Below are 27470 nucleotides of genomic sequence, written 5' to 3'. Positions count from 1 at the left end.
TCCCTGCCCCATCCTGTTGCTGTTGTGTCGCTGCCGGCTGCTACCCCTGGTGAGTCCCTGGAGTGAAGGAGGTCAATTAGTGGCAGTTGGGCCCTCGGGTTCCCTACAATCAGACTTATAGTCTTGATAAAGTACTATGAGTGGTAAAGGTGCTACCGGTTTCGGTTTTCACCTCCTTCCATCTTTCTAGGGAGACAGTAAGTGGGAGTGGCGTCAGGGAGCCCCTGGAGCTCTCTCGGCCTTGGAGCGTCAGGGACAGTTTTCTCCCTAGCAAGGCAGGGCTTCAGTGCTTGTGGCCGGGTGGAAAACTCCTTGGGCAGAAGGGTCCCTCTGACGCGAGTGAGGGTCTTGACGTCACGGCATCACACCCCCTCCCTCGGGCGGAGGTCCTAGTGGTTCGTTAACCCTTGTCGTCGATTGCTTGGAGGGGCAGGTGGGCCCTGCAGTCACCCTAGGCAAGTTACTTTCTCTTTGGGCCTCATTTCCCTGTTTATGAGTAGGCTTGATCCCTGACGCTCCCTTCCTTCAGATGGGGCCTCTGTAATTGGAGGAGGCGGTCTAGGCATCCGAGAAGAAGGAGACACTGGAGGGTATGACCTGCTTCTTTACAGCGATCTCCCATAGCCCCTCCCACTGCCACCCTCAGGACAATTCAGTTTGAGGGCTAATGTTCCCACTCACATTGTAATTTCAGCTTCTCCCGGGCTTGTTAACTTTTTTAATCACTTGGATTCTTTGCTCCTGATGCAACAAGTGGCCGCGGTGAGGGCTGAGTGGAAGAATACAGATGCCATACAGTAAATCCTCACTTAACATTGTCATAGGTTCTGCAACTTGAACCCAAACGTATAGGCAAGCCAGTTTTACCAGAGGCTAATAGACTTAAATAAGAGTTAAGTTCCTACAGCACCTCATCTACATTAGAACTAAACGACATTGAACAAGACGACGTTATTTGAGGACCTGTTATATATTATTACTTATCTCCACTATTGCAAAAACCTTCTAAAGCAAAGGACTGCTTATGCAGTAGGTCTTTGTAGATAGTGTAGAGCACATGATTAAGGGACATCCAGGTGACTCACTTTCATGAGTGTTTTCAGAAGGACTCTACCTGAAACTCTACCCTTTAGCAGATATGACAGCTGTGGGGTGGAAAGGACGCTGAGAAAGGTGGTCAGTAAGAGTTCCACAGCACTAACAAGTCGTATTATCTTTCAAGTCTGATAGTACATCTAGGGCTCTTTAAAAAAAATCGACAGTGCTTATTTATTTATTTATTAATACAAAAGGACTTTGCTTTTATTTCAAATATGATAAGGAGGAGAGTGACATTACTCAAAGAGTTTACTTTTAATAATAATCACTTTTTGTGGCAATAATCTTTCCCCCCTAAATAACAACACTGGAATCGGTTTTAGGAAAATATTTAATACATATAAGTATTACCCTATCACACCAGAGTAGTTTCAGTCCAGATGTGTGACATGACAGTGCTTACTGATATAATGCCATGCTTCTTTATTTTCTTAGATGAAAAGAGAGACAGTGAAAATGAACTCTTTTGATTCCTTTTTTTTTTTCTTCCACTCAGGATCATTATTATAGCTAGAAAATTCTAAGAAATTTTCTAGCTTGATCTGTGCATTTTATTGATGAAATTGAGACCTAAAAGGAGGTAGTGTGACTTGGTCACGATCTCAGAGCTTGTTAGTGGCAGAACTAATAAGGTGCCTTGACTCCTAGCCTAGTCCCATTTCCACACACGCCGAACACTATCACTACCCTTGTCACTTCATGGGTTAGCATAGTCATCCCTTTCAGGGAAAAAGTGTAAATCCCAGTAAAGTAAAATAGAGATTTAGTACACAGCTTTGAGCTTTTCACAGTTCTTTCTGGTTGCCTCCACCTCATGTCCCAGAACTATTTTTCTCTTTCCCTAGTTTCTGCTGGCACCGGTGGTATGGGGTGTGGAATGAGGGGCCCACTTAGAAAGAGCTGTACAGCCAATCCAGACAGTTGTTAATGAGTACTATTTAAAGCCTCCTAGGGATATACAATTTTCTAAGGTACTCTGAAAGATTCTAGATAAGGAACTATAATGAACTTGGAAAAATTGAATTATGCAAGTGGCTTAATAATTGAGGACCAGTGACTGTGTCTTTTTTTTTTTTTTTTTCCCAAATCTTTATTGTTGGATGTAGAATGTATTACAGATGTTCCACATTTTTCCCCCATTGACCCCCTCCTCCCCACTCCCGCCCCCCTCCCACCTTTTCCCATACTATTGTCTGTGTCCATTGGTTATGCATATAAGTTCTTTGGTTTATTTCTTCCCACTCCCCCAACCCCTTTCCCTTTGAGGTTTGTCAGTCTAGCAATGAATTTGTGTTTCTTAATCCCTTCACCTTTTTCACCCATTCCCCCAGTCCCCCTCCCAACTGGCAACCAACAAAATGTTCTCTGTATCTATGAGAATGTTTCTGTACTACCTGTTCATTTTGTTTGTAGATTCCATTGTTGATAGATAGTATTCATTGCCATTTTGTTTGTTCATACATTTTATCTTTTTCTTCAAAAAGACCCTTCATCATTTCATATAATAACGGTTTGGTAGTGATGAACTCCTTTAACTTTTTCTTGTCTGGACTTTTGTTTCCTGTCTGAGGTCATCTACAAACCCATTGTATCTATTGTCAGTGTTCTTCTCTAAGGGTATTTCTGTGGAAGCATCTCTTCCTGGGCCAGGGAGGAGTGGGACTCAAATCGGTTCATCCATTTGCTCATTGCTAATCATTTAGAAAGTTATGTAATCAGAAGAATGAAGAAATTAGATTCATGTGGGTTTGGTTTTTATTTGTCTTTGTTTTTACGTTTCCCAAATGCAGAATGGATTTGCATTTCTCTCTTGACTGTGGAGGCATTTGGTTTCCTTCTGTGAACTAATCCAGAGAAACTACTGATAGCTTTCATTTCTCTTGAAACATATGTCTACTACTATGTAAATAGTTGGGCATTTTTTAAGGTAGGATTCTAGTTCTTTTTAATAAAGTTATTTCTTATTTGTGGTTCAGCATACATGAGGAGACATCTTTAGGAAAATTGCTGAGTTGAATATTTGCAGTTAGAATCTGAACCAAGAAGCTTTACAACATTTTTAAATGTTTCTGCTAAAAGCCTATCAGTGTAGTTTACAGATTCACTCACAATAAGCAAAAGTAGAACTGGCTATTGTTCGTTTTCTTCAGGGCACATAAGAGAATCTGCTTGAAAAGCCCATTAGATGAAAATGTGTCAGATTTTCTTAGAAGCCAGGAGCCAGTTCAGGGAACTCATTTTAAAATGCATTGCCTGGCCCTGGCCGGTTTGGCTCAGCGGTTAGAGTGTCGGCCTGCGGTCCTGAGAGACCCGGGTTCGGTTCCCGCTAAGGGCATGTACCTCGGTTGCAGTTTGTCCCCGGCCCTGGTTGGTCGTGCGGGTGGCAGCCACTCGATGTGTCCCTTTCACATCGATGTTTCTCTCTCTCTCTCTCTGTTCCTCTCTCTCCCTCCCACTCTACCTGAACAAAAAATGGAAGAATGTCCTCAGGTGAGGATAAAAAAATAAAAAAATAAAATAAAATAAAATGCATTGCCTGTTGTCACCTCCTCTGAGGACCCTAATTGTTTTGGAAACTGAGCCAAAAAAAAAAAAGTAACAATCATGTTAGAGTCCAAAAGAATGCCTGTGACAATTTGTAGAATCTGTGTTACTTTCCCATGCTTGCTGGTTTGTTTTTTTAAATCCCTGTTTGTGGCCCTGTATGTGACTTGAGGATAGGAGTAAAGAATTGGTGGAATACCATCCCACAATTTCCAGGGGCCCTAATTCATTCCACTGCTTTTTCATGACTCAGTAGCTCTCTGGGCTTCTAAAACTTACTTTTGCTCTTGTATTTCTTCTCCCTTCTTTGCCTCTATGGATATTGCCAGAATTAGAACTGAATGGTGGACAGGTTCAATAGTGGAAAGAGTGGTAAAAGGAGGAGGAAATCGATACGTAAATGGTTCTAATGTCCTTCCACATCCTTCCCACTCCCCTCTACAAAAAGTCATTTCTAGATTGCTTTCTCAGAAAGGTAGCTACCCATTTCTCCCAGGGTTTTTTTTTTTCATCCTCACCCGAGGACATTTTTCCATTTTTTGTACAGATAGAGTGGGAGGGAGAGAAAAAGAGAGAGAAACATTGACGTGAAAGGGACACATCGAGTGGTTGCCACCCGCATGACCAACCAAGGCTGGGGACAAACTGCAACTGAGGTACTCGCCCTTAGCGGGAACTGAACCCGGGTCTCTCTGGACCGCAGGCCGACGCTCTAACCGCTGAGACAAACCGGCCAGGGCTCTCCCAGGGGGTTTTATCAGTGGGAGGGAGAAAGGCTTTAAGGATCACTGACCTAAAAAATGAGTAGAGCTCTGGCTGGTTGTTCAGTGATTACTGCATCAGCCCACACACCAAAGGGTCAAAGATTCAATTCCTGTTCAAGGGCACATGTGGGAGGCAATCAATCAAGGTGTCTCTCTCACATCAATGTTTCTCTCTTTCTCTCCCCCTCCCCCACCTCCTTCCACGTGGCTTTAAAAATCAATGGAAAAAAATCCTCAGGTGAGGATTAACCAAAAAAAAAAACAGTAGATAGATACCTTCCTTCCAGGAACAGTTGAATGAGGTATTCTCACTGGCCCAGCTCAGACTGGCACGGTCATGCTCTAGGTTTGCCCATGGCCTTTCCCATCCTCAGCTTTGGTAAGAAGCAGACAAGGGAAGCAGCCACTGCTCTTTTCTGCTCTGCCTGCCTCCTCAGCTCCTTTCCCAGTCTTGGCAGAGGAGAGTTTTTATTTCAAGAATGATTGAGTTCTGAGGACCTAGAGTGCCATTGGAGCCCTCTGGGTCCTCCTGGGAAGGTGATGAGATCACTGAAATGTGGAACTTCATGAACTCTTCCATTTTTGATAAGCAAGGAACCAAGCCTGTTGTTGACTTTTCCGGACAGATGATTAGGTTTCAGGTGAAAGAAAAGAGATAAAGTGTCCACTGGCTATATACTCAAGCTTTGACATGAGTGTCTGTGTCATTTTGAACATATATGCCGACCTTTCTTCAGTGTCCTTCTGTTCATGAGCTAACATATAAATTGTTTTTCTTAGTAAGGAAAGAGAGGCTGTACCAAGCCTCCACGCCCTTGGCTGGTCTTGTCTTTCATAGTAGCATCCATTTGCAAAGCAGCTTGCCAGAGCTTGAGTATGTGGAAAGTGGGTAATGGACTGTGAATTTTATGGTTCCTTCAGGAAATCAAATCTGTGCCTTCTGTTTTTTTTTTTTTTTGGCATCATGCCACTTGAACCAGCTCTACCAGCTGAACCAACCATACCAAGAATTGATGCAGCACTTGGAGATTATCATCTCCTTACCCTATTTTAGAAAAGAGAAAGCTGGGAAACAGCCACTTCTCCAAGGGTATCCAACAAATTAAGAGCAGAACTAAAAAAAAAAAAGAATTGGTCCCACCACCAGTCACACCACTGTTTACCTAGAGTCCTTTTCTTTCATTTTTTGAAGAATTACATACATATCTTATAAAGTCATTTATTCAGTGAATACTCAATCAGCAATCACCACAGCTAGGCATTATGTTGTGTATACAATGGTGATCGTGTTATAAAGGACAAGAACAGGGAGTATGGTCCTTAGGTTCACTGAAGTCCTAAAGTCACTCTTACCTGAGTGTTCTTCAGATCCTTAGTCAAAGGACAGATTAAGTTATTTTACATGCTCAGATGAAATGGTGCTCCAGGCTCAGGACAGAGGGGATATGCTCAGGACCTTAGGGAAGATAGGGGTCAAAGGCTGAAAAACCTTCCTGCTCTCCCTCCCCAAACATCTAAGAGCTCACACAGGCAACAGCTTATGGTAAGGAACAAGTCTTTCTAGACTGCAATGTGATCTCTCTCCCTTAGAAAAACTGATCTGAGGTTTGAGGTTGAGGATGTGGTTAAACTGTGTCACAAACCAGAAAGCCAATACATTTTTTTTCCCCCTTAGTTAATAAAGTCAGTCCCAGGAATAAGTAGTCCAGTGCCTCAAAGTTCCCTTGCCTTTTCTCTGAAAAAACTGGCTTCTGGAGGGAGTTGGAAGAGGCCTGGTTGCTTCGAGTTCAAAATAAAACCAGGAAATAAATTGGGTGGGGCAGGGCTAGAAGAACTACTGTGTTGTTTTTTTTTGTTTTTCATTGTACTTATTTTAAATTATGTGTATGCATGTATACAATCTTCCAACATGTTCCAACAGCTGAATTTGTAAGGGATCATGCAGTGTTTGCATAAGCACAGCTCTTTCTCATCTACTGTGCAGAGCTGTAATACTGTTTTCATTTCCCAGTGAAATTCTGGGTTGAGAATCATGGACTCACTACCTGTTAGACCAGGAAGGCCTTTAGAAGTTGGGGCATGTAACTTTTGAGGGGTAGGAAGTATCAAGTCTCAACAATTCAAAAGACTGTTTGTTTCTTTTATGTGTTATTTTTACCTCCCAAATTGTTTCCCATCCTTGATCACATTTTATCTGTACTGAGACCTAGAAAGTGTATTATCCCCATTTTATAGATAGGAATTCAGACTCGCTTGCTGTCCTCCAAACATGGGCTGCATTTTCCTGTTTCTTTGCTTTTATGTGTGCTGTTTCATCCCTGGACTTGCCTCACCCCAAACCCATTTGTCAAAATCATAATCTTCTTTGAGGGGCTTACCTAGGATTCTACTTACTCCCCGAAATTTTCTTTGTTTTCTAACTAGTCGCATCTCGCCCTCTTTTGAATCTAAGATATTTTGTATTTAAACCATCCATTTGGCTGTCCCTTGTTTACTCATCTAACTTCCATATTGGGTTGGGACCCATTTTGAAGGCAAACACTGTGTCAGGAGGAAAAAAAACCCATGACAATAGTAATACTAACATCTGTTAAACCTTTCTTTGTGTAAACTATGTGCTAAGTACTTTACTCTGTCATTCAACACGTCTACCTTGTGTGAAGTGCCTACTCTATGGCAAGTACTGATTTCAGGACTGGACACTTTACATTATTTAAATTCATGGTCACATAAAACTGAATGAGGTAGATGTGATTAGCCCCATTTTACAGATTAGGAAACAGGTGTAGAGACCAGTTGATGAAGTAAATTGCCCAAGGTCATGCATTTAATAGGTGGTGAAGCTGGAATTTGAATTCCACCATTCTGATTTCAGAGCCCACACTTGTCACCATCGCATGTCACATAGTCTCCTCTCATTCCTGTCTTTCTTCCTGCACCCAGCCCCAGCTCCCAGCAGAGTGCCTTACTATATGGAAGGGCCTGACGATTTCGGGATAGTAAATGGAATTGAACGGAGAAGTTGAAATCTAGAGAAATTGTTCTTCCGAAAGTCACAGGGCTTATTGGGATGAAAAATCTAGAATCTACATCTTACAATTCCAAGCTCAGGCTCCTCTCCTCCAGGCTGCCTTACTTATTTGAGGCATTTAGAAGAATGTGAACAAACTGGCCACGAGCAAAGAATAAGGGTGCCTGTGGTGAAGATGCCAAAGATATTCTTGGAAAATTCCTAGCATAGAAAGCTAGGAATCCAGAATGGGTCATAGTGAAACCGAAAGCAAGTTATATGATCTCAGTACTAGTCAGGCCTTTTTTGCTTTTCCTGACTTGTCTCGAACAGAATGTTCCCTGGATGAGAGCCCAGAAATGTCCACCATTTCAGGCCATCCTTTCTGAGCCTTGTTCTATCTCATATCTCATAACAGGACCCACCATGGAAGAGACACTAGAAGACCCCCCCACATCAGCTGTCTTGCTGGATCATTGCCATTTCTCTCAGGTCATCTTTAACAGTGTGGAGAAGTTCTACGTTCCCGGAGGTGATATCATTTGCTATTACACCCTCACCCAGCATTTCGTTCCCCGTCGAAAGGACTGGATTGGAATCTTTAGAGTAAGTAGTTAATTTAGTACCAAGTGACTGGAAACTAGAGGTGAATCTTCATTACTGTGTATTATAAACATTTTGCATGTTATGTCGGGCCTATTTTGAAGTCCTAAACTAAGCCCCGCTGGTGTGGCTCGGTGGTTGAGCGTCGACCTACGCACCAAGAGGTCACCAGTTCAATTCCCGGTCAGGGCACATGTTCAGGTTGTGGGCCTGATCCCCAGTGGGGGGCATGCAGGAGGTGGCCAGTTGATGTTCTCTCTCATCTATGTTTCCATCTCTCCCTGCTTTTCCCTTCCTCTCTCTCTAAAATCAATAAAGAAAAAAAAAATTTTTTTTAATAAATAAATAAAGTCCGAAACTAAGCTCCCTGCAGCACTTCTCCCTTCACATGCCAACATGTGCTGTGGGACTTGAGCAAAAATAAGATGGCAAATTATACAATCCCCATTTATTATGCTTTCAAAGACCAAATGTAAATTTTTTTTAATAATCCTATTTTGAAGTGCTCATCTGTGACTTGCTGAGATGATTGTCCCCTTACATAATTTCTGTGACTTTACACTTTCTTTTCCTACTATATAGAGTGTTTAATTTGTTTTAGTATAAAAAATCTGGAAAGGCTGTTGAGAAGTGACCTGGTTTGAATCCTGCATCCAAGAGGTTTGTTCCTGAATGAGTGTGTCTTACTCCTTTGTCAAAATTTTCAAGAACAGAAGGTTTATGAGCTCCCTCACAGACCTCCTCTAATGTCTGATCACCCTGTCAGTTCAAGTACAGAAATTGTACTTTTTTATTACGGTCAACTTACTCTCAGTCTCAGCTTCTCCTCTCATCTGTGTCTTTCTCTGTCACACACACCATAATGACAAATCTTCCTATTTGCATAAATAGGAAATAAAGGTCAAGTTTAAGTAATTTATACTACTGAGTTCCAGCGTCTGTGACCTTTGTTTTGACACCTCAGTATGTCATTTGCTTGTTTGCCAATGCTGTTCATCGTGAACTCAGACATCATTCTTGACTGCACTGTGAAGGAGCTGGTTCTTATTTGCATCCCTCATTAAGTTACTTTTCCTTAATTGTTTGAAATTCCAACCTAATGGCTGCAGCCATGGCAGCTGGTGTTTCAAGGCAGGGACAGACAACCAGAGGGACACTGGCAGGTAGCATGACAACTCCTGAGACTGCAAGGATGCTTAAACATTAAACCAAAAGATGTCCTAACACAGAAACCTTCCCCACAGGTAGCAACACTGTCCAGTAGAACTTACTGCGATAGTGCTGTACCTTCAGTGTCCAGTATAGTAACCTCTAGCCACATGTGGCTACTGATCACTTAAAATGTGGTTAGTATGGCTGACTAACTGGATTTTAATTTTAACTAATTTAAAATGAAATAGCCTTATGTGGCTAATGGCTATCATATTGGATGGTGCAGGTATAGATAATAAAAAAGAGGAGGATTTGCCTTGCCGTTGTGGCTCAGTGGTTGAGTGTCGACCCATGCACCAAGAGTTCACTGGTTCGATTCCCAGTCAAAATACATGCCCAGGTTGTGGGCCCAATCCCCAGTGGGGGGCATGCAGGAGGCGGCCAATCGATGTTCTCTCTCATCGATGTTTCTATCTCTCTTTCTCTTGCTCTAAAATCAATAAAGAAAAAAATTTTTTTTAATAAAAATAAAAAAGAGGATTCAAAAAGTATTAGAGTTTGTAGTGTAATTTGTAACTTTTTTGTTGTTTCTGTTTAGCTTATGCTGGTTGTATTCCCCAAGAACTTAGCAACTCCCAGTGAGGACTAGCCCATAAACAAAGTAAAAGTCAAACTTTCTAGACACAAATGTTTAAAAACATTTTTTTTTTAATCCTCACCCGAGGACGTTTTTGTATTTATCTTCAGATAGAATGGGAGGGAGAGAGAGGGGAAAAGAGAGAGAGAAACATCGATGTGAGAGAGAGACATCGGATGGTTGCCACCCACACGACCCCAACCAGGGCTGGGGACAAACTGCAACCGAGGTACATGCCCTTAGTGGGAACCGAACCCAGGACTCTCTGGTCCACGGGCTGATGCTCTAACTGTTGAGCCAAACCGTCCAGGAGCTAAAAACATTTTAAAAAATGCATCTACATTTGAAATGCTTCATACATTTCAGAGGTATTGCTGTCTCTCAATAAGGAAATGGTTAATCCAAAGAATGACTTCTAATGTTTATTGTCCATAAAGCTATTGATTTGAACACCTATCCTGACGCCTGAAAGTTCTAAGACTAACAGAGAAAGAGCACAAACTTTTTGAGAATACACAGTGTGCTAGGCCTTTGATGAGGTTGTGTGCATGTGTGTTCTAATTTAATCCTAACAGCACAGCAGCCCCCTGATGTAAGTAGTATTATCTCTGTGCACAGATGAATACAATGAATATACTCAAGATAGTGACTTTCCCAAGGTCTTCCAGTGAGTAAGGGGTAAAGCAAGTTTGTTGACATCCAAACCCCTGCTCCTCCTCTGTTCCTTTGAACAACAGACGGTAAATTAGAGGATTAAAAGTTGACTGTAAAGTTTTGTCTTTTGTATCTCACTTCTAAAGCTCTCCCAGTATTCTCTCAGTGCATTCGTAGTCATATTCCTCAAGTCACTCAACCCTAACACTGGTACTTCCTGGCACCAAGCAGGCACTCGTGAAATGTTTTTGAATGTGCAGTATGCTACATCATCTCAGCAGAGCAAAAGCTACCACCAGTGATCGAGCCTAAAGCGGGTGGGAGTCAGCTTTCCTCCCTTCAGCGTATAGCCCTGTGCTCCGTACCTCGTTCCAAGGCAGCAGTAATTCTTAGGCTTTTCCAGATGATATTTTGGTCACAGTACATTAAGAAACTCCAGGATGTGAATGAAGGCTCCATAAAAGTCCTGCTCCCTGCCCCACCGCATGCTGCAGTGGCTCCGAGCTGCTGACAGCGGTGGGGTGTGTACTAACGAGACACTGCCACATCCCCGTGTGTTCTGATGAGCTTTCGGTGTAGCCTTTTCGACCCTGCTCCAGTTCCTTAATATATACAAATGGAATTTATTTTTAGTTCTCTTCCTTCCCACTGGGCTCAGGCAGAGTCAAAATGTGGCAATAAATGTAATTTCACTTCTCATTTGCTGAGTGTTCTCCCCTTGAAGACACAATGGCCCCCTCTCTATTCTCTGGTGTGCTCTTATCTTCCAGATACGATCTGAACCGTTTTTTACTCCTCTTCACAGTTAATGAGAATATTCTCCACTTAGCCAGCTGTCTGCTCCGAGCATATTTTACAGTACCCTTATATCTTGTGACTTATTGCGTTCAATACCTAGAAGAGGCCTTTATGACTACCAGATTGTTGTTATTTTTAGCACCAAAAAAGCCTTCAGTAAGTGTGTGTTAAGAAAAACACTGAAGAAAAGACTGGACTCAGTTATCTGGTGCCTTATAATCTAAAGGGGCCTCTTGCGCCTCCACCCCCAACATGTACATTATTCAAAAAATACTTTTTTTAAAAAAGGCGGTAGTATAACCAGGTTGGTATAGGTGATAAGACTGAACTAGTCACAGGCGCGGACAGACCAAGGGAGAGGGCAGATCAAAAGTGCTTTCTGATTAAGAAGTTCGGAGAATAACTTTGAAGAAGATGCAGGATCAAGGTTCATAGTCCTAGAGCTTTTTCCAGTCACTTTCGGTTCTGTGTCTGACCTGGAGATGCAGTGTTTGGAACCCTTGTCCTGGATGTTGAGTGGCCAGCTTTTGTTTCCTTCATAGACAGCTGTTTTGGCGCCAGTTTTTAGTTGTATTAGACATTTTACAACAAATGGTTGTTATACGTCAAAAAACAAGATTTGGTCCGTGGTTAGTGGATCTTGTCATAATGAACTCGTTCTATTATCTTTTCAGCATAAATAAAAAGTAAGTAAATTTTGAGAAGACATAGCCCAAATGAGGCTTTTCCCCTGAGCACTTTCAGATGCTGAACGAGAGCCTCTTGTCATTGCAGGTGGGATGGAAGACAACCCGTGAGTATTACACCTTCATGTGGGTTACTTTGCCCAGTGACCTAAACAGCAAATCGACTGAACAGCAGGAAGTCCAATTCAAAGGTAAGAAAAATACTGGCTCAAAGGTGTGGAAGACAGTTAGCAGCCATGACTAATTTGTTTCCTTGAGCTTATACTTTCTGGAAGCAGATAAAAGACTTCCAGATTTTTAGTTTTCTGGATAGACCTGATTTTGGATTACAAATCATATTGTGTTTTCAGCTTATTACCTGCCCAAGGATGATGAGTATTACCAGTTCTGCTATGTGGATCAGGATGGTGTGGTCCGGGGAGCAAGTATCCCTTTCCAGTTCCGTCCAGAAAATGAGGAGGACATCCTGGTTGTTACCACACAGGTCTGTTAACATCTCACCTCCATCCCTTCCTGCCAGTAAGAGTAGCAATTCCAGGATAGGGTGGAATTTGTGTCAAGAAGCCTTTATTGAATGTCTAACAGATACTATTGAGAATTTATACAATACTCACTCAGACCCACTTCAGAATGTCTTAGGAGTGTTAACAAGAACCATCAGTGATTTCTCCTTTCTCTAAAGCTACTATAACTCAGTTGACATTCAGTTAGTTCCTTAATTTTTCCAGTTACTTAATTTTTGTCATTTGTACATTTTAACATCATAGTAAATTGATAAGCTCCTTTGAGGAGAGAGACACCAAATATTCTTCTTCTATCTCTCAGTTCTGACATAGAGCCTGTCATGCATGAGTATTAGATTCATTAACTTACTCAGTTACTTAACAGGATAACTACTGTCCATCCAGCACAATGGTAGGCACTAGGGATGCAATGAAGAAGCAATTAAAACACTGCCCCTGGCCTCAAGGAGCTAAGTCCATAAGAGACAAACAATACTAAGTGTTTGCAAGGAGATTCTACATTCTCCTGTCATTCCCCCTTTTCACTTTTTTGGCCTTAGTTTTGTTTATCTTTCTTCTTGGTAAGGGCAGGCTCAGTGCTACAGTTTATACAGACATACCTCTATTACTATCTTCCTTACATACTGAGGGGCTACTCCCATTTGGAGTAGACAGATGTCACTGCAATGCATGGGAATCAGCCAGATCCTCACTAGCCCAGGCTATGGGAATTTTCTGTTAGAGGGATTTGAATATTCATTGAGCTATAAAGGGTCAAATAAGAGTTTATGGGATGCTCTTTCACAGGGTGAGGTGGAAGAAATTAAGCAGCACAACAGTGAGCTTTGCAAAGAAAACCAGGAGCTGAAGGACAGCTGTGTCAGCCTCCAGAAGCAGAACTCAGACATGCAGGCTGAGCTCCAAAAGAAGCAGGTATGGCTGCTGGTTAAAGGTGAATTTGGAGTATGGAGATCAGAATTGGATGGTGCCTCTTAGCCAGCACCATTTTCTGTTTTGCTTGAGATCTCACTCCCTTATATTTATATCTTTGAATAGGCACCGTGTTAAAAATTTTATGTGAATTATTTTATTTAAACTTCATGGCAAACCTTTGGACTATATACTATTATTATCCCAATTTTATAGATGAGTTGCCTGAGGCTTTAATGGGGTTAACTAATCTCTTATACAACTAATCAGTGATGGAGCCAAGATTCAGACCCTGGCAGTCTGACTACTTCTTCCCATTGCCTATTTATAATTCAAAAGAATTTGCTTTGATTAACTAGAATGTGGGCATTAAGAGACAAGACAGTAATAAGGTGAGGTTGTGAGTTATCCAAACTCTTTTTTTTTTCTATCCTCACCCAAGGACACTTTTGCATTTATCCTCAGATAGAGCAGGAGGGAGAGGGGGAGGAAGAGAGAGAGAGAAGCATTGATGTGAGATAGACACATTGACTGGCTGCCACCCACATGACCCCAACTAGGGCCAGGGACAAACCGCAACCAAGGTACGTGCCTTTAGCGGGAAGCAAACCCACAACTCTCTGGTCTGCGGGCCGACGCTCTAACGGCTGAGCCAAACTGGCCAGGGCTTTTAAAAAAATTTTTTATTGATTTTAGAGAGAGAGGAAATGAGAGAGAGAGAGGGATAGAAACATCGATGAGAGAGAACATCAGTTGGCCTCCTCCTGCACGCTTCTCATTGGGGATTTGGCCCACAACCTGGGCATGTGTCCTGCCTGGGAATTGAGCCAGCAACCTCTTGGTGCGTGGGTCGACCCTCAACCACTGAGCCACACCAGCCAGGCGAGTTATCCAAACTCTTTGCAACTGCTCTTCAAATCAGCAGGTGGTGAGTGAGAGTTGATAAAGCTAGAAGCTGAAGTGAAGAGTTATCTCTAAAGACTGTAAACTAATTACACCGAGGTCATAGCTTGGAAGTTTCCAGAACACACAGACCATAGCAATCACCACCTATGAAGAAAGCCCTTGATCCACAGGTGAGGAAACTGAGGCCCAGAGGAGAGGGGAAGCTTAGTGATCACACTGGGTTAGGACTCACTTCTCTTGACTCCCAGACAGTGCTCTGTTCTCTACAGCTTGCTGTCACTCAAGTGCCTGAGATGTCCTCGGCCCTAGGTTGATGAATAGGAGTGTAGGTGACAGGTCCAGGCTGCAGACTTGGCCTGTTCCAAGCAGTGAGAGAACAGACAGAGGTGGCATAAGTATAACTCACCACTGGGCTGTCAAGAGCCAGCATCCGGCCAGGAGCCTTACAGCCTATCTGCCAGGTTCTAGCCAAGGAATCGGAGGCTCTGGGTTCTTGGGTTAGCTTACCTACATACTTGCTACCAGTCATTATAATGAAAACAAAAGCCAATATTTATTCAGCACCTACTCTGTGCCAGGCACTATAATTAAGCACATTGCTTAACTTAATTCTTAAAACAGACCCGAAGCTCAGAGAGGTTAATTGACTTGCTCAATGTCACAGTTTGTGGCTTTGGAACAAGCTGGGATTTAAACTCAGATATTTTTAATGTTAAAAATCCTATATCTTAGAGACAGGATCATGCAGTGGTTAGGAACCTTGTCTTTGGAGTCACACAGGCTAGTTCTCCCACTTACTGTTTGATGAGCCAGAAGAAATTTCTTAACATCTCTGATGAACCTCGGTTTCCCTCCTTATAAAAAGAGGGTTGATAATACCTGTTTCTTCAAAGAGATACTAGTACCCATGTCCATAACAGCATTTTTGGCCATAGCCAAAGAGGGGAGGCAGCCCAGGTATCCAGTGATGGATAGATGGATAGACATGCCGTGGCATGTACATACAATGGAATATTGTTCAGCTTTAAAAGGGAACAAAATTCTGACACATGCTGTAACGTGGATTACCTGGACATTATGCTGAGTAACATGGGTCAGACATGGAGAGATGGATACCATATGATTCCACTTACATAAGGCACTTAGAGTAGTCAGCTTCATAGAGACAGAAAGTAGAATGGTGGTTGCCAGGAGCTGGAGAGGGGGGAAATGGAGAGTCAGGATTTAATGGGTCCAGAGCTTCAGTTTGCAATATGAAAAAGTTGTGGAGATGGATGTACAACAATGTGAATTTTTTGTTGTTTGTTTGTTTGTTTGTTTATAACTTTATTTTATTTATTTATTTTTAGAGAGGGAGAAGGAGAGAGGGAGAGAGAGAAACATCGATGAGAGAGAACATCAACTGGCCGTCTACTGCATGCCCCGCACTGGGGATGGGCCCACAATCTGGGCATGTGCCTTGACTGGGAATTAAACCAGCGACCTCTTGGTACATGGTCAGTGCTCAACCACTGTGCCACACCAGCTGGGCTGAATGTTCTTTATGCCGTTGAACTGTACACTCAAAATGGTTAAGACAGTAAATTTTATGTTATGTTACTACGGTTTTTTAAATAGAAAAAAAAAAGGTTTAAGAAAAATCTATAAAATGTTTTACATCTTGGAGCTAAAAGCAGATAGTTGTTATTTACACACAAGAATTGATTCAGTTCAGGATGAAATTGAGAAAGAAAAAGAAATGTTTAGGACAAATATGGTGGGCACTAGCCACATGTGAAATGTGGTATATTTGATATGCTATAAGCATAATATATATACTGGATTTTGAAGACTTAGTCTGAAAAAAAGGAAAACTTTTTAATTGTTTACATATTGAAACAATATTTTAGATATATTGGGTTCAATGTACTATTAGTAAAATTAATTTCATGTTTCTTTTTACTTTAATGTGACTACTAACATTTTTTAATTACATATGTGGCTTTCTGAATTTATTGGACAGAACATTCCTAGGAGAAAAGCAACTTTATTTTATCCACTGCTGTGTCTGCAATGCTGGAAAAGTAACTGGTGTGTAATAGGAGCTCATTAAATATTTGTTTAATGAATTAATGGGCAAATATATGCTCCAGTGCGAGAGAAATTAAAGTAGATACATTTTTAATATGGAAAGAACATATTAAGAATATCTGAGCCCTGGCCGGTTTGGCTCAGCAGTTAGAGCGTCAGCCTGTGGTCCAGAGAGTCCTGGGTTTGTTCCCCCTAAGGGCATGTACCTCGGTTGCAGTGTGTCCCCAGCCCCTGTTGGGGTCGTGTGGGTGGCAGCCACTTAGTGTGTCTCTCTCACATCAATGTTTCTCTCTCTGTCTTCCTCCCTCTCTCCCTCCCACTCTATCTGAAGATAAATGCAAAAATGTCCTCGCGTGAGGATGAAAAAAAAAGAAGAATATTTGAATATGAAAACCCTTTTACTTGGATATTTCATTCACTGTTGTGTCGTGTTATGCCTGAAATGTGCTCAATAAATATTTGTCAGCTGCCTGAAATACTAAAACTGTCTTAGAAATGGTCTGTCCCTTTGACATTTCCATCCCTAGGAGGAGCTGGAAACCTTGAAGAGCATCAACAAGAAGCTGGAACAGAAAGTGAAAGAGCAGAAGGACCGTTGGGAGGCAGAACTGCTCCAGTGAGTGTGATCCTGGGATGGGAGTGACTGCTGTATTATAGGCACCCGTAGGTCGGCCCAGACTAGATTTCTAGGATTTGTTAGACTTCGTCTTCCTATCATGACATTGATAGGTGTGGTTCTCCCCTTTGAGTCATGAGCTCTTTGATTCTAGGTTAGAGAATTAGTGTCAGAATGGTAAAGAGAAATGACCTGAATTCAAGTATTACCATTAAGTATCAAAATACCTGCGCTTTGAGGTCAGGAAGCCACAACAGGACTGAAGAAGAGACTAGTGGATTGTAAAATAAATCTGCAGGCTTAGGGCCAAGGCTGCCTTAAATCACGTAAGGCCCGGGGGAGCCAGCAGGCATCAGCATGCATTTCACACAGTCATCTCCACCTCCGCAGACTGAAAGAACAAAACCAGAAGATGTCCTCAGAAAATGGGAAGATGGGAGTCAGAGTGGATCAGCTTCAGGTGGGTAATGGCAAATCTTTGCCCAAGTATATTTTCTTAGTTTTGCCACCACAACTCTGGTGGCCCAGGAAGATGCATTTCATTGTAGTGAACGCCTAATGGGTACCTTTCAAAGCATCAGACTAAAGTTTCAGAGTATGTTTTCTATTCTTAACACCCCTCCCTCTACCACCACCCTTTTTTATAGTCCCAGTCCACAGGAACTGAATAGTTTGTTTAGTTTATATTTATAATGTGCTCCTAAGAAGGATGACTGTCATCTATATCAATGGTTGTCAAACATTTTTCTTTTAACTACAAAATCTTTTCAAGCAAAATCTTACTCAGAAGCCTGGAATATAAAGCAGATATCAGAACTCTCTTTTTAGGAAGCTGTGCCTTAAAGAAGGGCTTTATTTTATTGATTGCTTTTATGTTACTTATTTATTTAAAAAAAATTTTTTTTCCTTTATTGATTTTAGAGAGAGGGGAAGGGAGAGGGAGAGAGAGATAGAAATATCGATGAGAGAGAACATTGACTGGCCACCTTCTGCATGTCCCCACTGAGAATTTGGCCCACAACCTGGGCATGTGTCCTGACTGGGAATCGACCTGGCTACCTCTTGGTGCATGGGTCCATACTCAACCACTGAGCCACACCAGCCGGGCAAGGCTTTAAAGAGTAGTTTGTCAAGTTTTACTCAGTTGAGTCTTAGATTCTCGGGGTGCAAGGTAGAGCTGAAAAGCGAAGAAGTCCCAAAGGAGATTTGGCAGTTGGAGGTTGTTATGCAACACACATTTCTTTATGTTACTGCACATTAAAAAGCATTATTCCTAGTTAGTTTTTCTTCTTTTATATCTTGGTTGTATTTGCTCTTTTTGCTTTAGGCCCAGCTGTCAACTCAAGAAAAAGAAATGGAGAAGCTTGTTCAGAGAGATCAAGATAAGACAGAGAAGTTGGAATATCTGAAAAAGGAAAATGGCCAGCTCTTTGTCAGTTTAACTGAAGAGGTAGAGTCATGAAAGAAAATAATATTTTTTGTCATTTAGGAGAAAATATATACATTGTTCTTTCTTCTCTTTATCATGTACCTGGATATCACTGGCTCTCAGAGGAAGCCATCTGAAATGTGGTATCTCATGGCTGTTCTCAGAAACTAATAAGAGAAGACTTGCTTCTCTCTCTGCATCCTGCTTGCTCATTAGCTGGGCAGGCCGTTCCCGCGTGCGTGCATGCGTGCGTGTTTCTAACAGTGGTACTGAAATCTGTTTTTGTGCAGAGGGAGCACCAGCAGAAGCTCAAGCAGACACTGGAAGATCTAAAGCAGAAAGAAGCTACTGCAATGAAGAAAGAGCAAGAGTTAATGGCATGTCTGTCTTTGGCTGGCTATGTGGGAGGGAGCCTACAGAAAGGAAGGGGTAGGGTCTATACTCAGGTGATGGACAGGATAAATGAGGCGGATGAGAATAGCACTTACCTCTGGACATTTTGCATTCTACACAGAATAGAGAATTTTCCATGTACAAAATGTTTAAGAGAGGTAGGTATTTCTAATGTGTGATGAGTGATAAAAGAACATTGGGCCTCGCTGGTGTGGCTCAGTGGATTGAGCGTCGTCCCATGGACTGAGGTCCTGGTTGGATTCCTGGTCAGGGCACGTATCTGGGTTGCAGGCTCTGTCCCCTGTGGGGAGCATGCAGGAGGCAGCCAATCAAAGTTTCTCTCTCACATTGATGTTTCTATCTCTTTCTGCCTTTCTTTCTTAAAAAAAAATCAATAAAAACATATTTAAGAAGAAAAAGGAAGTGCCCTGACCAGTTTTTCTCAGTGGTTAGAGCCTTGACCCATGGACCAAAGGGTCGAGGACTTGATTCTCAGTCAGGGGCACATACCTGGGTTGCAGGTTCAATTCCCGGCCCCAGTCAGGGTAGTGTGGAAAGTGACCAATCAATGTGTCTCTCTCACATCATTGTCTCTCTTTCTCTGCCTCCCTCCCTCTGACTCTATCAAAACATCAATGGAAAAATATCCTTGGGTGAGGATTAACAACAACAAAAAAGAATATTGGAAGTTAAGCCTCATGACAGGTTGTAGTAGTAAATAGAGTCTTGGGCTAGGAACCCCTTCTTAAAGTGTTATTGCGTAGGCATCAAATGATTATAAAGTTGAGCTCTACTACTGGAAAATATTATAGCAGTCAAAAATTTTGTTACAATTAATATAACATTAGCAGTAGTGATCATTAATTATTCTGAGCTATAGTAAAATGGTAATGATAGCCTAACTGACTAATAATTTTCTATAATATATTGTTGGGAAGGAGGCCTCGTGATGATGACAGGTGCCTAGGGAGCCCCATTTTCTGAATTGATATAAGAGCATGAGAAATCTTGATGTCTGGAGCTATCCAATTACTAGGTTTGTAACTCATATGATACATACATCATTCAGTCAGTCATTATTCAGTCAATTATTGAGTATCTACTATATATAAAATACTGTATATTTTAGCCTAATATAATAAAGAGTAGAACAAAGTTTGTAAGTCACTAGCTCATAGGTTAAGTTTAGCCCACAGAAATGTTGTATTTGGCCCAGATGGTGCTTTTTAAAAAACTGAATTAATTATCAATACTTAAAATTGGGAATATTTCCCATTAAAAATTATATTCCATCTTCTATTGAAAAATGAGAGGATCTGAGCCCAATCTGGAGCTGAGTAGCTGCTGCACCCTTTAGGTGGGTCACGTGTTCTCCACTTGTCTGCTGTCTTCACTGTTTCATTGCATTCAGCTCCCTCATTCAATTATATTACTTGCTTGGCTCCTCTCGATAGACATATTTGAGTTTGTGGCCTCTTAATGTAGCAAAGTGTTTTAAATAATCTGGAGAGGTTTGAATCTTCTCAAGGCAGGTATGAGACTGCTTGATTTTCATGGAGTGATTTGCAAGATCCAGGGGCTCCCTGGCTGATAGCAATTCTTTATTCCTCATGCATCCAAAAGGCCCCTAACTATGAGGACTATGTATCTTATACTTCAGGAGCGTGGGAACAAAAAAACAGCGGTGGAGGAGCAGTTAGTACAAGAGGTGGATCAGCTCAAGGCAAAGGTAGAGGACAGGGAAGCCTGTTTCTTAGAGAAGTACAAAGACAGATCAGGCAACTGAGGGCTGCTGCACTGGTGGTGACAGATAAGGGGCCCAGGAAGCAAGGGTTGCAAAGGTGTTTGGTTCTTAGACAACCCAGAGGATTGTATATCTTATTAAGAAGAGAAATATATCTTTCTGCTAAAAAGAGGAGGGCTAGAGTGTGCAGCCAGAAACCAGCCTGGGAATCCCCAGCAACATAGGCCCCAGCTCAGCCCCTGGTCTCTGGGAAGATTTTTGTAGCCATTGAGCAGGTTTCTGTACACATTCAGAAAGCCCTTTCTTATTTCCGCCTTTTGAGGACGTGAAGTGGGACCAGAAGAGTGAGCAGGAGCCTGCGGTCAGCACTGTCATCGGGTAGCCCCTCTCACGTTACCACCACCTCAGGGTCCGCTAGAAGTGCACAGCAGTTTAGGCACCAACGTTCAAATAAAATATGTTGGCGGAAAAAACACAATTAGTAGGATTAGCATAAGTGTTTTTGTGAGGTATGCAAATGTGCGTGTAGGTAGGTAGGAGATGACAGCTCTGAAGCATCCTAGGAGTTTGGGTTCATGAAACTAATCAGGTCAACCTATCATGCTGGGAAGCCCAAGATCCCAGTGGGGGCTCCGGGTAGCCTTGGATAATGCCTTCCAGGGTTCTTTCTGCCTCAGTGTAACTTGAGTCCAGATGCCTGTCCTCACACTGGGAGGGAGTCACGCCAGCCTAACCCTGAGAGTTTCAGGCTGCATTGACTGAGATGTTTATTCAAGACAAAGGTGAGCCCTGTCCTGTTTGGTTAGAGCTTCGGCCCACAGACTGAAGGGTTACAGGTTCGATTCTTAATCAAGGACATGTACCTGGGTTATAGGTTCAATCCCCAGCCCTGGTCAGAGTCATGTGGGAAGCAACCAATCAATGTCTCTCTCTCACATCATTGTTTCTCTGTTTCTCCCTCTCTCTATGTCTCCCTCCCTCTCACTCTATCTAAAAATCAATGGAAAAATATCCTCGGGTGAGGATTAACAAAAACAACAGAAAAGACAAAGATGATTGTTTCCATGGTTGGGTGGGGTTAAACAAGGCTCCATCTATCCCTAACTCTGATAAATCAGACTTTTTAAAAATATTTTTTTCTTTGTTGATTTTAATTTTTTTTTTTATCCTCACCCGAGGACATTTTCCATTTTTTGTTCAGGTAGAGTGGAAGGGAGAGAGAGGGAGAGAGAAACATCCACGTGAAAGGGACACATTGAGTGGCTGCCACCCGCACGACCAACCAGGGCCAGGGACAAACTGCAACCAAGGTACGCGCCCTTAGCGGGAACCGAACCCGGGTCTCTCTGGACTGTAGGCCGACGCTCTAACCACTGAGGAAAACTGGCCAGGGCTCTTTATTGATTTTAGAGAGAGAAGAAGAGAGATGGAGAGAGAGATAGAAACATCCATGAGAGAGAACATCTATTGGCCACCTCCTGCATACCCCCCACCAGGGATTAGGCTCACAATTTGGGTATGTGCTCTGACCAGGAACCGAACCTGTGACCTCTTGGTGCATGGGTCGACACTCAGCCAGTGAGCCACACCAGCTGGCTGATACATCAGTCTTGATGTTTCCCCCCAAATGACTTTTTCTCTCTTTGGTCACTTATACTCCTAGCTAAACCAGAAGAAACTAGCATCTGGATGCCAGCCCAGGCCTTCAGGCATTTTGTTACGTCCCTTTTCTGTTAGTGGCATCCCCTCCATAGTGCCACTCCTCCCCACCCCAGTTCCCTTCCTCCCTCCCCACACTTCGGAAAGCCAGAGCCTCTGGGGTCTCCTTGTTTTACCTCGCCTTGGATCCAGATTGCCATATGTGATCCTAATCCTAATTTGTTTTATTGTTAACAGGACCAGAACTTTGACCTGTCAAAAAAACTGAGTGAGAACAAGATTATATGTAATGTTCTACAGAGAGAGAAAGAGAGAATGGAAAGAGAAAATGATGTAAGTATGTAAATGAGGGTAGAAACCCCCAAGATTTTAAGGGGAGGGAGCAGGTTGACCCCGGAGTATGGTGATGACATGTTAAATAAAAGAGCCTCTTCTGGGACAGTGGGGAGGCAGTGGCTCCTAAACAAAGGAACGTAATCTGGTTTGCTAATCTACCACAGATCCTCTCTGTGTTGTGTGGCAAACTTATGGCATGGCAGTAGTCAACCTGAAAGGAACACCTCTGATAAAGATCTAACTTACCACTTTTGCTTTTATCTTCACTACTGTTGTAAGTGTTGTCTTTTATGCTAGCTGAGGAACCCCTTTTATTCAGCACAATTTTTTTTTTCCCTTTGTTGATTTTTAAGAAAGAGGAAGTGAGAGGGAGAGAGAGATAGAAACATTGATGAGAGAGAACATCGGTTGGCCACCTCCTGCATGCCCCCACTGGGGATGGGGCCCACAACCTGGGCATGTGTCCTGACCAAGAATCGAACCAGCGACCTTTTGGTTGCATGGATCAATGCTCAACCACTGAGCCACACCAGCCAGACCAACACAACTTTTGCTTTTTTCTCTGCTGCCAAACCAGGAGCAGAAGTGGTGGTCTGTACAGTGCTGGACCCATGGTAGGCTCCTAATAAATGCTGTGCGTGCATTCATTCATTCATTCATTCATTCATTCATTCATTCAGCGGTTCATTTATTCGTCCAACCGATATTTATTTTCTGCTGTGTGTTAAACACAAGTTGTTATTAATTGATTAGTTGAGATGATGAGAGCAATTAAAATGGCTGCACTTGGCCCTGTCCGGTTTGACTCAGCGGTTAGAGCATTGGCCCGCAGACCAGAGAGTCCTGGGTTCGGTTCCCACCAAAGGCACGTACCTTGGTTGCAGTTTGTCCCCGGCCCTGGTTGGTTGTGCGGGTGGCAGCCACTCGATGTGTCCCTTTCACGTCAATGTTTCTCTCTCCCTCCCTCCCACTCTTTCTGAACAAAAAATGGAAAAAAAAAAATGTCCTCGGGTGAGGATAAAAAAAATAAAAATAAAAAATAAAATAAAATGGTTGCACTTGAAGTCATTCTCATGCCCTTGGGACCTAGCATTGAAGTGTGGGTAGGTGTCCATGCGTTTTAGCTACTCCTTCTAGGTCTACACCTCCAGCAGTTCCCCATCTCCACCCTCTCTGTAACCCCTATGGGCTATGCCTCCAAGTGATCGTTTCTACTTTTGATTTTACTATTTAGGCCAGTGTATTTCCGTATTGTAGAAGGCATTTGGGGTCTTTTTCTGGCCCTGTTGTTCTCATCCTCTTGATTTAGACAAGTATATACTTTGCCTTTGAAATCCCTAATTTCCTGGGATAGTCTGATGGGGCCAGGCACGGGTAGAGAGGGAGTGTGCACATAATTTACCACAAGAAGGAAAAGGTCTAATATTTAAAAGCTTTTTTAAGAACTATAGTAAAGTCCTCTTAAGATGTGGAGGGGCAGTATACTAATTTTCTCTTTAAAGAACTTCTTTTATTTATTATTATTATCTTTTTTTTTTATCCTCACCCGAGGACATTTTTCCATTTTTTATTCAGATAGAGTGGGAGGGAGAGAGAGGAAGAGAGAGAGAGAAACATCAACGTGAAAGGGACACATCGAGTGGCCACCACCTGCATGACCCAACCAGAGCCGGGGACAAACTGCAGCCAAGGTACATGCCCTTAGCGGGAACCAAACCCGGTCTCTGTGGACCGCAGGCCGATGCTCTAACCGCTGAGCCAAACCCTCCAGGGCTAAAGAACTTTCATTGCTGTCTGTCCACCTTGTAGCTTATTCTCTCTCTCATCCCCTCCCTTCCTCTCTTCCTTCTCCCTCTCATTCTCTCTATTGGTATATCCATAGGATAAAACATGAAGAAGGGAAAATTATATCAGATGAATATTTACATTGTGTAAGAAAATTGTTCTAGTAAGGAGACTAAAAAGAAGCATTTTGTTCTCAATAAAGTACAATTTCAATCTTAACATAGCTCCTAAGAGCCTCATATCTGCATACAATTTTTGTACCTCCTTCAGTTGGTAAGTATTTAGAGATTTTAAATTCTTTTTACATTAATCTAAACAAAATTTGGTATGTATTTAAATTCAGATACTAAGAACCTTCAGGTCTTCAAAGTACAGAGGCTGCTGCTTCTCCTTTTGAAGAATCATGATTTATCATTTCCTGGGCTCTTCCACTGCAACACTGTTAATTAAGAACTACCTGGCCTGGCCAGTGTGGTTCAGTGGTTGAGCGTTGACCCAGGCACCAAAAGGTCGCCAGTTCAATTCCCGGTCAGGACACATGCCCAGGTTGTGGGCCCAATCCCCAGTGGGGGGCATGCAGGAGGCAGCCAGTCGATGTTCTCTCCCATCAATGTTTCTATCTCTCTCTCCCTCTCCCTTCCTCTCTTTCTATAATATCAATAAAGAAAATAAAATGGCCCTGGCTGGTTTGGCTCAGCGGTTAGAGCGTTGGCCCACGGACCAGAGAGTCCCAGGTTCGGTTCCCACTAAGGGCACGTACCTCAGTTGCAGTTTGTCCCCTGCCCTGGTTGGGGTTGTATGGGTGGCGACCAGTCGATGTGTCTCTCTCACATCGATGTTTCTCTCTCTCTCTCTCCCTCCCATTCTATCTAAAGATAAATGCAAAAAAAAAAAAAGTTTTTTTAAAAGAAGAACTACCTGTAATGGGCACCCTTTTGCCAGTTTTTTTGTGGCCATTCTTTGTTCTTTTCTTTTAATATGTTGCTATAAATCTTCTATCCTTAGCTTTTGAAGAGGGAGAACAGCAGATTAATGAGTTACATGGGTCTGGACTTTGACTCCCTGCCATGTCAGGCACCTGCTTCAGACCAAGGAGGTACAGGACAAAACCCAGGACTTGTCTACGGAAACCCATATTCTGGTAAGACAACTTTGCCATTCAAGCTGAAAGAACCCTGCCTACGTCCCTTTCCCCACTAAATTTTTCTGTGTCTGAGATGCTAATTAAGACCAGTCTCATTGTTAAGACTTGCTGGGCAGAAGCTGAGGACCCAATAGAAAGATTGCCAGGCGAGAAGTGTTAATTGAGAAATAAATCTGAATCTAGAAGACGCAAATCAGATCATTCTCCTAGAGGCAGAGACACAAATTGAGTCCCGTGGCTATATTCCAGATGTATAAATCAGGGAAATGTCTCCGTGTAGAAGATATACACATACAAAGCTGAGGAAGCTAGTTAAGGTTTGGAAATGGAAGCACAAGAGGCGGGTGATGCCAGCCAGTACTGGGAGTTAACAGCAGCCATCCAATGGCCTGACCGAGGGGAGCAGGAGGTGCTCTACAGAGACCCCTGAGTATTTTGGAGGACAGGAAACAGGAATGAGAACCACGCTCATCACTCGTGGACCAGAGGTCAGATGTCCTTGCAAACAGGGAACTTTTCCTCTTTTGTCTTCAAAAGTGATCTGAGACCTCATTTGCTTTTTTGGACAGTTCAAAGCAATCACGTTCTCTCAAGAGTCACAATCAGTTCTTTGCCACAGGCAGGGGGTACAAGTTAATTTTTTCTTTTAAAAATATTTGTAAGCCCTTTATTTGAAAAATAACTATGTGGATTCAGTCTTAAAATCTATTCTCAGGCTGTTCCCTTGTGAAATTGTTATTGTTTTTATTAAAATCTCAGTTTCCACCCACTGGAAATAGGTTGTTTTTGATTATGTAACATACATGGCTATTGAAAAGGCCATGTCATTATTTTTTCCTTTTTTCCCTTATCATTGACCTAGATCCCCTCTATCAGAAGTAAATGGTTTATAAAAGAGAGAGAGTCAGAGGCAGTGGGGAAAAGGGAACAATGAGGGTTACAGAAAACAACCGCGAGGACACATTTGGAGATCCAGGGATGATGTTTTTTCATTGAATGAAATCTTTCTTTCTTACCCTCAGGAATCCAAGAAAGTTCTGCCCCCAGCCTGGTAAGTATTTTGAATCATGAGAGTAACCACATCAAATCCTTGATAAAATGTCCCTTCCTGCTCCATTTCATGGGGGAACCATAAGGAAAGTGGTTCATTTGGTAACTCCGGAAGTCAGCTGGGTCAGTTCGTTCCGAGCCTAAAGCTGGACGACAAGCCTGTTGAGGTGGGAGAGGAAAGCACAGTTTATCCGTCAACATCCTGCTCAAGATCTCCATTGTGAGTTGAGTTTAGTAGCAGGATTAGGAAGGGGGTGTGCACTAGGCAGCTAGCCAAACAAGGTATGTCCAGTGCCCCATCCAGGCTGGAAGCTATTTGACTGCTCAGCAATATTAGGTCCTTTCAGTCCTGGGGTTAGAGGAAGCCCCAGTGAGTCCCTCCAAATGTGAACTTGTTCATTCGTCCTCTATATCTTGAGCACCTACCATGTGCCAACCATTATGCTAGATGCTGAGGATAGTGGAAAGTAGACAGACACAGTCTCTGCCACACACAGCTTACGTTTTTACTGACCTCTTTGTTCTTCCTCCCAGCTCTCCGTCAAGAAATGCGCCACCTGCAAGTCAGACTTTGCTGATGACATTTTTGATCACACCTTGGAGCAGCAGCTCGTTCAGACCCTTTATTTGAATTGTCCAATTTGTGACAAGAGTTTCTCAGCAAAAGAAAAGCAAATCTTTGAAGACCATGTGTTCTGCCACAGTCTATAAGTGTCTGAGCCTCTTTGAGCCTCTTGGATCTATATACATAGATTTTACAGAGTAGAACCTATAGCTTCTACTATGAGTTATGACACAAGATCCTGCCTACCCTGAAATTAGGGATTTACTCAATTCTGCTGCCCTAAAGGTAGAATCATGTCAATAATCTAGCGGGGGTGTGGAACCTTTTCTCTGCCAAGGGCCCTTTGGATATTTATAACATCATTTGCAGGCCAGACAAAATTACCAACTTAAAA

General features: G+C 42.5%; 1 protein-coding gene across 1 annotated transcript; it reads left to right on the top strand.

The window, feature by feature from the left end:
• Positions 1-27470, top strand: CALCOCO2 (calcium binding and coiled-coil domain 2). Its single transcript, XM_036269354.1, has 13 exons — positions 1-49; positions 7835-8022; positions 12035-12137; positions 12297-12430; positions 13257-13382; positions 16883-16971; positions 17362-17431; positions 18299-18421; positions 18691-18777; positions 22434-22529; positions 25323-25458; positions 26484-26512; positions 27046-27470. The coding sequence occupies exons 2-13, from the start codon at positions 7843-7845 to the stop codon at positions 27220-27222; spliced, it is 1350 nt and encodes a 449-aa protein (XP_036125247.1). The 5' UTR covers positions 1-49; positions 7835-7842; the 3' UTR covers positions 27223-27470.

Source organism: Molossus molossus, unplaced genomic scaffold (assembly GCF_014108415.1).
Source record: "Molossus molossus isolate mMolMol1 unplaced genomic scaffold, mMolMol1.p scaffold_m16_p_19, whole genome shotgun sequence".
Classification (NCBI taxonomy): domain Eukaryota; kingdom Metazoa; phylum Chordata; class Mammalia; order Chiroptera; family Molossidae; genus Molossus; species Molossus molossus.
This window is presented reverse-complemented; position numbering and strand designations above follow the sequence as displayed.